Below are 15,179 nucleotides of genomic sequence, written 5' to 3'. Positions count from 1 at the left end.
CGGTGGAACATCTGCAGCATTTGCTGGAAGAGGTTCAAAAATCTGTCAGAAGGTCGTACCTTTGGCGTGATCCTTGTCCAGCTGATTGGCCGTCTTCTTCCAGTCCTCAATCTTGTCCTGGAGAGGAGCGATGAGGCTTTCCATCAGCGCACTGCAGAAAAAGAACGGACCAGAAAATAGATCATGAAGCGTGAAAGGAATCAGATGTTTTTAGAGTCCAATTTCCAAATGCATGAACTGTAGAGTCGACTAATTGACGACTATTTTTTGGCTGTTTTGGTTAATTTAGGATTTTTTTTCATTTTTTTAGGCTATTTTGAGTTTAGCTAGTATTTCAGCTGCATGCTAGCTTTTTTTTGGCTAATTCAGGATTTTTTTTCCATTTTTAGGCTAATTTGGAGTTTAGCTAATATTTCAACTACATGCTAGCTGTTTTGGCTAAGTTAGGGTTTTTTCAGTTTTTAGGCTAATTTGACATTTAACTAATATTCCAGCTGGCTATCAGCTTCAAGGTTTTCAGCTATTAGCTTCAGCAATTTCAGCTATCAACTTCAGCGTTTTTAGCAATCAATTTCAGCATCTTCAACGGCCAAATTCAGCTTACAGCCCCCACACTAGCATTCATATTACTATTATCATAGGTAATGCAATATATCTACTTTTTAGTTAGCTTAATGCTAATGACGGTTGAGATTTGTGTTTAACATCCACTTTACGCATGACCCGATTACTCGACTAATCTGAAAAAATAATCCGTAATGAGTCGACCCATAAAATAATCGTTTGTGGCAGCTCTAATGTGCCGTAAGTGTTCTTAAACACAATAAACTGGTGGAGTCATAAAAATCTTTTAACATGAATCATTGTCACCATGACTGGAATGAATTCAGTCCATGAAAAGACGTTCACTGAAAAGCAGAGGCTCCTCCTGCAGCCTTACAGCTGGATTCTCTAATACTTCAGCTGACAAGTTAACATGACCCAACTATGTTCTCGTTAAAGCCCTAAATAGAGGTCAGCTTGAGATGAAACCCATCAAATGTCCTGACCCCTGATGAGGAACAGAAGTAGGTGAAGAGAGGAAAATGAGAGCAGCTTACTTGGTGAACTGGCGAAGCTTGGCCTCGATGCTGCGATGCCTCATGCACATCCTGGTCAGCGCCGAGCCGATGTCTCTGGTTGCCCCTGGAAACAAACCGCAGCTGGAATCAGCTCTCTGGATGTTCACAAGAACATTTCCCTACTTTTGTTCCACAACCCAAACAAATGAGGTCAATATTGACCTTAAAGCGTGCCGAGTGAAGGTTATTTAATGCCTAAAAGTCAAAAATAGAAGCAATAACAGGGCTTGTTTTACTTTGCACTCAGCCAGTGTTTACACAAGAGGTGATCTGCCTCTTGGAGATCCTACACTTTACTTCCTTCTTTGTCCAAATCCACAAGAGTCTCCGGAGAGAGTGTTTTGGTGAGGGACAGACATTTGGAGACACAGTGCATGTGCAGCCATAAACAGCGGTCTATTTTAAAGCTGCGGGTCCCAGTGGAAAACGCTGACCTTACAGTTTGAGTTTAAGCGATGGCAGATACGGCCCATTCCCAAACAAGGAGCTGCAGTCGCCTCCGTTCAGGTGGACACGAAACCTAAGACAGAAGCTTTCTTCTAAAGCGGCGTACTTAACGGCTTCGCGACAGAGGTTAGACAGAATGCAGTCCCGGGGGGGACGACTGTAATCACTGCCGCCGCCGTGGAAAGTCTTTCTAAAGATGAGCCCGGTGGGATTTCCTCCAGAGATGCTGCTTGAAACTGAAAAATTCAGGACGATCACAGCAAAGATGAGCTTTAATCCCACATTCTGCTCTGAAGAAACTCGATAAGGACTCATCAGTAGACAGAGTGGAGATGGAGGCGATTTTATTAGCTATACGATGGATAGATGTGAGATTAAGACACAAATCAGACTCATTTTTCAGTTTAAAGACTTTAGAGACTGCAGTCAATAGGAATCAGTACAACTTTTATACCAGGAACTTATGGTAATACACTGGTAGATGTGATTCCAAAATCTGCTGATCCTACAGGAGATCTAATCTAGAGAGGAGAGGTGGTTTTCTCCACCTTAAATAGCATGCATGTTCCAATAACTCTTCTGTTTTATGTGGATTTCAGCGTTTTCTTCAAGAAAACTACAAGAAGTTGTGTATTCTTTTTCACATCGTTACACTGCTTTATAGGGCTAGGTTGATAAAACCGATCTAAGATCAATAATCGATCCATAAAAACAGAGCTCGATCTAACCCATAATGCTAAGGTCCGCTAGCTTGATGCTAACATATAATGGGATTTCCCATAGGATGGCTAATGCTAACGCTCAGTTGACCTAAACGTAGATTTCTGACTAAATGAACATCTTTATAAACTCACAGTTATGAATTTTCCAAACTATTTTAAGGAAATACTTTTAAAGTAACTTTTTGTGGTCTAAAACACATTTTTTGCTCACACTGTCTTCTTGAAAAAGGTGTAATGTTATAGCATGATCGCCACCTAGTGGCCAATCTGAAACGCCCTCCAGGAGAGGCAGAACAATTCTGTTTGAGTAACCATGTAAGACTGTATGATATTAACAATCTCATTTTTATTTCACTAATATGATCAGATCAATATGAATATCTTCAAAACATAAATATAGATTATTAATGTTTTTCTAAATGTATAACCTCAAAGTTGAGTAAAACTAAATTGAGAGGATCACAATACTTAAAAATAAAAATCTGAATTGAATCAATCAGATTCAGAGATTAAAAGGTTGTCAATTTAACTTATTATTCATTTATTTATTTTAAAATCAGTTTTTGGATGACTACTTTTTATATCAACTTAAGTAGTAATATTTGATTATAATATTATAACCTGCTGGAATAAATCAAACAGCAGTTTGACCTGCAGAGTTTGCAGGAATGCGGCTGGAACTAAAATGCTGCCAATGAAAAGCTATGAAAAGTTTCAACTTTTGTTTTTAGAATTGTTTTTTTTTTTTTTTGCTTTAAAGCCTGAAAATAAAATGCCGACCATGCATTCATGTGCAGGAAAAGTTGAGAAATTCACGCTTGTACTTTTGGTATTCATTGCTTTTACACATTTGAAAATTTTATGCAAAGGACAAGTAAAAAAAAAAAACATTATGCAATTTGGGCCATTTTTTTTTTTCAAGAAATTCTTCAAATTCTTTGTGGACTTTCTGTGAATTATGCGAGTTTGGTGTCAAAACGTTCAGCATGTTCAGGACATTATTCAGCAACTAAAGTCAATTTCTTCAGCATTTTCACGACCACATTCAGCAAAAAGCATTCACACTAGAATTAATTAAACTTCTCTATTTTTTTTTTTTATGTTCTTAACAAATTTATGACTAAATATCCCAACTATGTTTGATATGAACTATGCATAGATATATATTTCTTTTGTCTGTTATTAGTTTCCTTTTTTCTTTTTGATAAGAAACAGAAAAAAAACATGATGTGAACTTTTTATAAAATGTTTGAAATATAAAAGCTCTGGATCACTTTTGTCACTAAAGACCAAATCCAATGAAAATAAAGTTTTAACACGTTCTTGTGATTTTTTCTGATGATGTAGGACATATATTAAAAATGTTAGGCTCAAAATTGCATTTCTGAGTATTTATTTATTTAAATTGGTGTAAATCAGGAGCAAACGAAAAAAAAAATGCTATTTGAAAAAGCTTGAAGTTGTTTCATTTATTTATTTAATATTTATTTTACCAGGAAATTCCACAGAGATTAGATTAGATTTTTCAAAGGAGGCATCATCACAAGACCGAAAAACGATAAAGTAGAAGTAAAATAAAATTAAAAGGAAGTTTAACAATAAATAAAAGGTTAATCATGAGTAGTACGATCAGGTCAAAGGTGATGTGCATATTTCTTTTAAAACCTTAAAAAGCTTTACTTTAAAGCAATTCAAATTAGGTCACATAGAGTTCTGAACATTATTCAGGTGAAAATCTGGGCGGGCCACCAGCTCCACTCCATTCTGATACATCCCATTAGATCCATGAACGTCTCTGTTTTCCTCATCCGAGCTGGGATGTTACTCAAAACTGTACAGCTGGAAATCAGAGAGCTTTCAGCCATGGGGAGGGGAAAGGGGGGCGGGGTTGCTCTGCATCAACAGTCCCACCCACAACTCAGAGGTGAGTTTCTAATGACCTACTGCCACTCTGCAGAAACTAGGTCCTAGAAAAGAATACATTTTTAAAGATTTTGTCGTGAAAATGCCTCAAAAGTTGATCAAAGTGGGTCTTTAAAGTTAAGATAAAACCTGTTCTGTTTGTTCCACAGGAGACAGACGGTCATTTCTCTGGAGGTGAAGTCCACAGCTGCTCAGAAATGTTTGCTCCGACGGCAGTGTACACATTAATGCAACCACTCCATTCATAATTAACAAATTCTTCCCTTTGGCCTCCCGTTCTACCCGGCAACCGTTCATTAAACAGAGCCCCCCTCCCCCAAACGCACAGAGAACCACACTTAGAACGTACAGACATGTCCCCTGCACGCCGAGGCCGTTCTGTGAGGGGACGCTGACAAAAGGAGAGGAAATCCGATGGGAAGACGGAGTTTGTGATTTTCTATCCGGATTATGAGCGAACGGCGTCGCAGGAGAGATGAGGAAGCAGGAGGAGCAGAGGGGTCGCTTTGCACATTTTAATGAGCTCTCCGTCGGAGTGAGAGCCACGGGACCGGAGTCCCTGCCAGCCGCGCTCGTGTGTTGGTGTGTGTGCGTCTGATCCTGCGTTTATGATGGCGCTCTTCCTGTTTGCCTGTCATTACTCGACTGCTCAAACTCCACGTGAGATCAACAACCAGATGAGAGCTCCTCACATCTGGAGCCCGGAACGCCGCTTTGCTTTCAGCGGTGTGAGGGGGGGCACACCAGCTCCAACCACGTTCAGTCTGGATCACAAATGTCTAATCTTGAACTGCTTTAATGGCTGCTGTGTAACCGTTTCCTGAAGGAGACGAAACAACTCCGAACACGACCAACATCACACTCAAATGCTACTACACTGTAAAAACAGAAATAAGTCACTTATTAACAAAAATAAAATCTCCCACTGGGGTTAGAACAATAACAAATCATTTTCAGTTTAGGAGAAACATTCTAAGAGATAAACTAAGATTATTTTGCTTTCGAAAATCTTTCTTGATAAGATTTTTATTCTGGTATGACCATTATTCTTGAAAAAATGTCTTTTTCCTTTCTTAGGGTTCAGTTTTTGAGTATAAAAAATATATTTCTGAACCCAATTATTATTTTTGAACAAAAACATAGTTATGATAACAGTTTGAGCGATCATGGAAGGACTTGTCTGATTCAGCATCCCACGTTTTTGTCAAGTTTAAATATCTTGTTACACTTGATTTAAATGGCCTATACCATGATTTTCTTAAGCCTTTCAAAGTAAACTATATCTATAAATATGATCATAATTTACCTTTGGAACATTACAGAACAACAAAGAACAAATTATTCATGAAATGCAAATAATTTTCTCTTTTCTTTCCCAGAAGTAAGTCAGCTCGATCTCTGAGGCTCCGCCTTTCACTCTTTATGGGTGCCGCCCATTTAATGACATCATCCTGAGTCAGGCTCTGCAGCGTGTCTGCGTTTGGCCCATGAAAATAATCAACATTCAAACTTTTGCAAAGATGAAAGTTCATAGCGTAATATTGTTTATTCCAAATATTCAGCAGCTGGTCTGGTGTTTATTAGAAACAGGCGTCTATAAATCACATTGTAACACACTTAAAAGCTCAAAATGTTGATTTCTCATGGTATATTTAATTTAAGACAAAAATACCTTCCCTAGTAACTTTTCAGTTGCATGTAAGGACTTGTTTTAGGACAGTAAATCTCAAATGTGTCGAGAGATTTTATCTTGAAAACTGCTTATTTTAGCCTCTAAGCCAGAAAACAAGTATCTTTTATTTACTTTACATTATGTTGGTGAACTTAAGGTTTATTTGTGAACATGGAGGGAGGGGTCGCGTTTCAAGAAATACACTTAATTTCCCAGATAGGCAAGCAGGAGGAAACCCAGATGCAGGAAAGATCATAAGCACTTTCGGGGCAATGTCCAAGAGGTTTAAAACACGGCACGACACAAAACAAGCTGACGGCTTCTGTAGAGTTCCTCAAGTATACAGAACCTAATTACTACAGTGCAGGCAGCTGTGACTGTTTAGCACGATCCACAGGAGAATGGGTGGAGTCACAGCCGCCTGCACGGAAGCAAAAGACAAAAATGAAAAAAATAACACGAGAAGCAGAACACTTGATTTAAGGAAAATTCGATTCAGTTTTATACAATTTTACAAATATAATTATAAGACCTTTTATTATTTATTTATTTATTTTTACCTTAAGGTGATTTTGTTCTAGAAATATAGATAGTTAGACTGTTGTAGTGCTTAAAATAGGATATTTTACGGGTATAACTATAATCATAAATACTGTATACATATAGAGTATGCGTATTTTTTATGATATAATTTAGTCTTGATAGGGCAGCATATTACCATTTATTTTAAGGAATCTAACAAAATCCTCTTAAATGTTCTATATTTAACTTGATTTGATAAGAACATTTCTTACAGTGTCATTTGTGACTGAAAGCGCATAAAGGAACTGAACATTCTGTGCACAGATGCAGCATTCATCATAATAATTCAGTGAGATCATCATTATCACTGTAGCTGCTGGAAAAATAAACATCACTTCCCGTCTTCATGACACTGGAACAAAATGCAGCTTTAGAGCCTCCATCATCTCCCTCATTAAGATGACAAAACGTTAAGAAAAAGGCAGAAAATAAACAGGGAGATGCATCTGGAAATGTGAGACTAAAACAGAGGTTCTTAGGTTTAAGTCTCAATAATGTTACACATTTATGTGAAATTGTGTATTTGATGCTTAAAAAATCAAATAATAAAAGTGTACATGAAAGATAAAAGTAATACTAAAATGTATATTATTTAGAATATATTTGGTGATGTTTAGGCATCTAAATTATTACTGTTTTTATTTTTATTTGTAGAAGTGACATTCATCAATCTGTGATGGATTGGACAACTTGGACGTTTTTAAAAAACGTCATACAGTTAATATTTTGTCTAGGAGCAAACATTTCGGTATAGAAACCATGAAAACAGGATTGTCGTTTTTCCGACAGATTTGAACGCATCACGTGTGTTTGGTTGAATCTTCCCAGACCATCTTTGCTCCTTCACCTCGGAGCAGAACTGACTCAGCCGTTTTGCTCCGGTTTCCAAGGCGGTGCAGATCCCAGCCGGTTGCTAAGGTCGGAATCAGAACATTTGTTGCTAAGGTCATATTGTCAGTTGCTATGGCAACGCACATCTGAAGGACAGAGGAGGAGAGAGCGCTGGGAACAAGAACACACACACTCCAAGATTATGTAACCTCATTATCTCCGTGAGCCCGGCTTATTCAAACCTGACGTCCATTCAACCGGCAACACAAACAACGCAGAGGACATCACTCCTTCTTTTCTAACTCTGCCAACAAGTCCACCTGGCGTGGTTTAACGCAGCACTACTCGTGCAGATTTTTTCTGTGATTTATTAGTTTTCCTTTTACCAAAAAGACAAACAATTTATTCCCCAATCTAATAGAAACGTCTCTATCCACGGTGATGCTTCTTAGCCTGGAGCATCTCTGGCCGATCCACCAGCAGATCTCCATGGCAACTAACGTCTGTGATGCTGCAGAAGGATTTGTCAGCTTTCCTTCACCGGTGCAACATAAGAAAACACGCAGCCGGGATGAGGACAAGTCGACTGGACATCATTTCTCTGCACTCTGTCTGCTGGAAATTCAGTACGGGAATTCTTTTGGGTCACAAACTCCAGTTCATGAATCTTAAGTGGCACCAAAACGAGTTCAGATACAGACGGAACAGAATAAGTCCTGATTCGTCAAGCATTTACCATGAAACAGAAGGAGGGACATGAGCCTGACAAATCTCAAACTTTACATTTTTGGTGGTTAAAACACAGTTTATAATCTGGATGCACTACAAGTCTGGATCGGTACCATCCCTGCTGTAAACATTCTTCTTCATTTTTAAAGATCTGAATGAGAAAAGATAAAAAAAAAAAAAAAACTATAAATTAGTTAGTTTCTTTATAAAGTGTATCAGTAGTCTGCAATCTACTGTTGTTCTTCATTCACAGGAATACTCTCAGGCTGTCGAACCATGTAGGAATATCTGAGTAACATTTCTGTACCACACAGCAATAATACAGCTGAAAGTATGTCAGGGCTGCCACCATTAGTCGACTAATCGACTATTAAAATAGTCGACGACTAATTTAATCAGCCAATGATTGAGCTGCTGCCGTCCTGTTACCCACATGATGCTGGATTGTCACTGTGAGACCTCCAAATGTTGGCACACACTGACCAATTTCCAAAAACATTGCCATCAAATTTTTCTTAAAGCCTCCACGGCCACCACTGACATGTTCTGCTTGTTTAGTTCTTTTTTCTCTCTCCTGTTCTGTGCAGTCCGCTGTGGCTCCTCCTTGCTGCTCCCGCCCACTTCCTGTGCTTCCTCCTGGAGGAGTTCACAGCTGCACATTATCAGTTCATTTAGTTGTTTGCCTATTTAAGTTCATCTCTCTGTGTTGGAGCATTTTTTTTTTGTCATGTTACTCACTAATTTTTTTTCTTTTTACCAGCGTTTCTGTGGACAGAATGCTCTAGAACAAGCAAAAATGAAAAACTACAAATTTAACTTTTGCATCATTTCCTTTTTTATTGGAAAATATCTTGATTTGCCTCTCTTTCATTTGTACACCTTAATTTTATTTTCAATGACTGAAATCAGAGCTGCACGGTCGCCTATAGTGATGGGCACTCTTGTCTCACAGCGGGAAGTCCCGGGTTCAAACCCTGGCTGGCTTCATTCTGGGTGGAGTTTGTGGGTTCTCCTGCATGTCTGGGTTTAATCCAGTTTCCTCCCACAGTCCATAATATTTTGATTTAAAAAGTAAAAATGTTCCCTATATGTGACCCTGCTACAGACTAGTGACCTATCCCACCTTTGCTCAGCAGCAGCTGGGATAGGCTCCAGCAACCCAATCACCCCCAAAATATGGATGGATGGAATTGAAATCATGTTATAAACATCCGTGTTTGTTTTTTTGTGAATATCGATGAGGTCACTAAATAAATCTGTGTATCCAAATGAGGATCAGGATTCGGTGAGTCAGTTTGAGTCTGAACTCAAAGCTGGGATGTCAAAGGTGAGTCCATCCTTAAAATCTCAGTCTTTGGCTAAAAGTGTGGAAACTCTGTCATTTAGTTTGTGTGCATGCATGAAAAACTCATCAGTTATTATTTATTCTAGAAGTAGATGAAGGAAGAAGTAGAAAAACCAGAACATGATGTTGGTATCTGTTTTTTCTCAGAAGTGAAGGCTGTATCTGGGTAGGTGAAGCTGCAGTTGCCAAGGTTACAGACGTCTGCAGCAACCCTCCCACGTGTTGCCGTGACACCAGCGCCGCTGCAGTGACACAGCAACATCCAGATCCCGGAAGATGTACAGCTAAGCTATGGAAAAAAAAAGGCAAAGAAGAAGAAGAGACAAAGAGGAAATGAAGAAGCAGAACTGCAGCTTCTAACAGCAGCAGATGAGACAGAATTATTCATGAGACCCAGTTATTCCTCTCCCCACGATGTTAGATTGCATTTTCCAGTCAGCCACCTCGGCTGCTACATCCATGTTCTGATACAACAGTGGAGCTGCAGATCCCATTCTGTGCTGGAAACCTCCAACACCACATTCAGGAGGAATGCATGACAATAAGAAACATGAGGCTGGAGCTTCCAACCACAACAGGAGAAACACCAACTCCTGTCTGAGTTTTCCATCAGACTCACTGCTGTGAAATGATTGTTACAAAATGAAAACATGGAGAATGTTCCTCACATCACCTTCTTTATAAACCACGTCCTCTTGGCTGCTCCAAAATGCGTCTTTTAGTTATATTACCCTTTGTTTAAAGAAATAAAACAGACATTTATTTTGACCTTATTCAAAATCTATTTTGTTTGCAGATTAGAAGTTATTCTGTAATTCATTTTTTCCTTAAAGACTCCGATCCTCTTATTATAAAAGCATTCGTAGTGGTCTTTTAATTATAATGATGCCAATTTTGGCTAAAGTTTGACATATTTTCTGCAGAGCGACAGGAATCATAAGAAATCTGCCTCTGAGTTGGCATGGAGCTAGCCTGCCCTCTTTTCCCATGATCCCTTTGTTTACACTCTTTCCCATTAACGTACAGCCCCTCAAACTTAACATTATCATTGTGACAAAAACGGCGAGCAATAATGCAGGAATCCAGACGGACGTTTTGATCCAGACTCCAGCTCCGATGAGGAAAACAAAGACCTTCATGGACCTATTTGTCTGCAGGTGGACGCATCAGAATGGAGCAGATCAATGAGCCTGTGGCTTGCCGTAGTCGCTCAGGAGCCTCATGTGGCTCTTTTATTCCTCAATTGTGGTTCTTTGGCTTTAATGGAAACTTCAGACGTAACTAATTAATTCACTGATTAATTAATTTATGTTTAAAATTAGACATAGAGAGGCCTAACTGATTAAAATGATAGTAAAAGGTTTAATCTACTGTCAGAGTGGTTTCTAAACACTTATTTTATTGCATTCACATGTACAGACTTTTAAATAATTTGGATTCTATGCTGATGTTGTCATGTTTTTTTCACTAGTAAAATAAGAAAAATGATGAAGGAACACAAAAGTTAATAGAAAATCTTGTACTTTTTTGTATTTTTAATTAAAGTAAATCTGCTACAGCTGGAGGATCTGATTAAAAACAGGAAGTGTTTTATTTTGAAAGGAATTTGTATGAGATGGTGTCAAAAGAGAAAGAAGTTCAATTTGTTATATATAGAAAAACTAAGTTGTAGGGAATTCAAAGCTATATTTTACAAATAAATGACTTAATGGCCACAAAACATAAATAAAATCTATTTTTCTAACTTTGAGGTGAAACCTTGCGGCTCTTGTTGAGTTTCGGTCCATAAGAACCGGGACCAAACGGTTGCAGACCCTTCTATAGTCCTTTTACCTCACAACTACAAACTTTTTCAAACAGCATCTTTTCCATCAGCTCCTGATTTACAATCATTTGAATAAAAAATACTATTTTGAGCTTAAGTTTCTTAAATGTCCTCCATCGAGAACAAGTGCATTCTGGGTATTCTATGAGCCTCGCTTCAACCCTTCGTTATATCAGAACCGGCCTCCCCAATCAGCTGATGACCCGGAGTGTCTGCTGTGATGGTCCCGAACAATCGATGTTCTGGTCCAGTCTGCTTGATTTCCACGGTCACCAGTTCTCCTCGCCAGCAGCGCCGCATAAACAAGTCTTTGTGACGGGACGCCGTCCCAGCAGCAAAACAAAATCAAACAGTCAGCTCTTCATTTTCCTGCGTGGCTCCAATCATCCGTGTTCTGTCTGTCTACAGGGACCGCAAGTTTTTAAAATCCTGCTGGTTTTCTTGGATATATTCAAAAACGGTCGTGTGATACTTCTAGGTTGTTTGATGATCTTAGAATAGATTCCACCTAGAAAATATTCTAACATTAGTGAAGATGATTGATTGTTAAATAGACAAAATGTTTTTGTGGATTTAATCACTATAGTTGAGTTTAGCAATGAAATAAAAAAAATACTTTTGTTATTGTAAAAATACAAACATAGTAAAACACACATCCATCCAATATTACTCTAAAAAACGCAGGGAACAAATAAATTAAATATTTAAAGACGTTTCTTAATTACTCGTTAGATGGATAGTCGGACTGAAATTAAGAAAAAAAAAGTTTTTTGGGGTCAACCAGACAAAAGCAGCTATTTATAAAAAAAAAAAAAAAAAAGAAAAAAAGTCAGCTAACAAAATGAATTTACACCATACTGCCCCCTGGTGGACAACTTCTGCTGAGTTTTAGCTAATTGGTGTTAACAAACAGCAGACTGACACTGAAGTCTGAAACTGTTTTGGCTTATAGTGAAACAGTTCACTCCCATTAACATATGATAAAAAGAGACCATAAAAATAAATTATAAAAGAAAACTAGAAAAGTTGTGTTACCTGCGATAATGCTGGTGTGAATGCTTTTTGCTGAAAGTAGTCGCTAAAGATGCTGAAGCTTTTTGGTGTGTAAATTATGATGCAATTTACTTTAAATACTGAAGGGATTTGCTGAAAATGCAAACGTTTTTAATAAAAGACTGGAAATGTTTCTAAAGAACTATAAAAGATCGCTGAAGTTGACCTAAATTTCTGATTTTTTTTTTGGTAAAATTTCTTTAAAATGCCTAATACATGCCAATTTTGACATTGTAGTGTTTCAAACATTAGATGTTATATTATTAAATATTAAACTCAAAATTAGCCCAAAAAAATCTAACTTGTTGCTTAAATACTAGCAAAACTCTAAAATAGCCTAAGATTTCTCAACAAACTAAATTAGCCAAAAATGTTAGCCTGTTGCTAAAATAAAAGCTAAACTCTAAATTAGCATAAAAAAACCCCAGTAGACAACAAATTAGACAAAAACGTTAGCATGTTGCGAAAAAATATTAGCTAAACTCCAGCTTTTTTTTAAATTACTATAAAATATTAAAACATAACCCATGAATATATTTAAAGGCTTGCTATTAATCTACTTAAAATGTTGAAAATTGAAGACTTTTTCATTCATTTTCTATGGGGCATATTTTTGCTCATTATTTCAAAAACTATAAAGTTTATAAATACCAAAAATAATGCCCTGAACGAACTGAACTGTTTGATACTGAACTGCTGAAAGTTTGATTTAGTTTTTACATGTAGAAAAACTTACAAAAAGGAGCAGGAGACTCACAATAGTGTGAATGATGACTAAACATTCACACAATAAAAGCTATTTAAATATAAAAGGAGAAATACAGAAATAATTGAGACAAAATGTTTGAGCGATGTTGTAAATATGCTTTTTTTTTGTTCAGTTCAGTTGAAAAGAATCATTTAAAAACCCATTCTGGTCATCTTTAAATTGAACAATTTTACACTACAGTGAATGGGAATCGATTTAATTGACTAACACTCCACCTAGTGGTCACCTGGTGAACTGACCTGGCTCCAGTCTTTTGTTTTCAACTCATTCTTAAGGTCAAAGTTTTTATTCTCTCCACACAACCGTACAGGAAGAGAAGATCTGAAGCTTTTAAAGTCTCCCTATGACAATTTTTTTATTAAAAAGAAAAAAGAAGCGCTCCCAGTAGTGTTTTAATGATGATTATGAAGTTTTTAACCAAAATTCAACAACCTAAATGTCTTAAAAAGCCATTTTTTATGCTGATTTTTAAAAGAGAACACCAAAGTCTTTCATCAATACGAGTCCACTGGCATCTTTCTGGAGGATCAGCCGCCCGAACTTCCTCACAGATCAACCACCTTTCACATGAGCCTCATTTCCGCTGCTTCTACACTCATTTCATTTCATCTCTTGGCTGACTTAATCCTCAATAGAATATATGCAACTCACATCTTTGTCCTTGGTTCACTCTATTGCAAATCCATTGTTTCAGTCATTCCACTTCAAAAGATACCATCTCCAAATCCATCACACAGAAGTTGATGAAGTGTGCAAACTCCTATGACATATTGATAAATCAATATGGAGCCTGTGAGGGTTGATGGTGATGCAGCACCAGAACAGAGCCGGCTGGTTCTGAATCTCCAGTGCTGTTCCGTCAGCTTCAGCCTCCATCATCCACGACACTGAAGAACATCGAGGTGAACACTTTACTGTGAAGTCAGCTGGACGTGGGAAAGCATGTGAATTCTGTTCCTTTGATTATAGGAGCCTTTAAATCTTTTGTATTCATGCAGATCCATCAAACACAAACAAAGTACAGGAAAACACATACAGTAACACAATCAGTCCCTTGAGAAAATGCCAAGAATGAAACACAGGCCTCTAGAAAGTCATTTACTCTGATATATGGGTTGAACTGCAGCCAAAGGACAGTTCTCGCTGCTTAAAATATCAATGCCAGAACATAAAAAACACTTCTTTAGATAAAAAAGGTGTGGTGTCTATTAAACTTTTCCTGTTAGTATCTGAAACACAACACAAGTTTTATTTATTTTATGACTTGTATTACCAACTCCATCAGAAAGCATTAGAAGAGATGTGATGTTTTACTTAGTCGGTTAAAAAAGAGCCATTCTGATCATCTTTTAACCTATTTTCTAAGCGTCTTTAATTACGATTACGCAGCTTTGAGACAAAGTTTAAAAATACTAATATTTTCTAGGACGTAGTTTCTGCATGGCGGCAGTAGTGCATCAGAAATTTGCCTCTGCAAAGAACATAAATCTTTAAATTTGAGTATTCTTGACTTCAGAAATAGTTCAGAGGTCTGCTCATTGTAGGGAGTCATTTGCATTATCAATAATTCTTTTTTTTTGCAAAATAATTCAAGGTTCTAGGTTTGATTCATAAGAATTACCCCAGACTTTCAAACAATATGAAATACGGTAAAATTAAGAAGAAATACAAAATATGCTTTGCTTGGTAATGTAACTAATATTTAGCTTTGTTGAAAAATGCAAGATTTTTACTTTTTTATGTCCTTTTTTGTTTAACACATCTGTTTTAACACTGGATCCTGGAGTTCTATATAAACAAGAAACTATAATATTTTATTGTTTTTCCTCTTCAATTTACATTCTAACAAATCATTGATTGCAGTAGACATGCATTCCACCATTTTCAAATCCACACAAATATTTTTTTTTCAAATATCACCTTTTCATCTGATTCACAACAACTTAAAGAAATACTGAGAAATGCAATTTTGAGCCGAGTTTTCTTTACATATGTCTATCATCAGACAAATACCTCCAGAACACGCTTAAAACACTGTTTTCTGCAGGTTCTACAGTTGAAAACCTCACAGATGCATCAGAACTTTTCTCCAGCTCAATTCTTTACTTTACAGCTGAAATCAAACATTCAGATCTAGTATGCATGCAGATCCATTTGACT

The 15,179-nt window shown here is 37.2% G+C and overlaps 1 protein-coding gene across 14 annotated transcripts in view; it reads right to left on the bottom strand.

The window, feature by feature from the left end:
• The window catches only part of mtss1lb (MTSS I-BAR domain containing 2b), a 92,300-nt gene that overhangs the window by 24,583 nt on the left and 52,538 nt on the right, over nt 1-15,179 (bottom strand). For all 14 annotated transcript variants that reach the window (XM_024295023.1, XM_024295026.2, XM_036211376.1 and 11 more), the window contains 2 exons: nt 1,101-1,185; nt 60-151 (listed from right to left, as the gene is read on the bottom strand). In XM_024295023.1, the coding sequence (XP_024150791.1) occupies nt 60-151; nt 1,101-1,185 (177 nt within the window). The remainder of the gene's footprint in view (nt 1-59; nt 152-1,100; nt 1,186-15,179) is intronic.

Source organism: Oryzias melastigma, linkage group LG3 (assembly GCF_002922805.2).
Source record: "Oryzias melastigma strain HK-1 linkage group LG3, ASM292280v2, whole genome shotgun sequence".
Lineage (NCBI taxonomy): Eukaryota > Metazoa > Chordata > Actinopteri > Beloniformes > Adrianichthyidae > Oryzias > Oryzias melastigma.
Note: the sequence above shows the minus strand (reverse complement) of the source record. Positions and strands in the feature narration are given on the sequence as shown.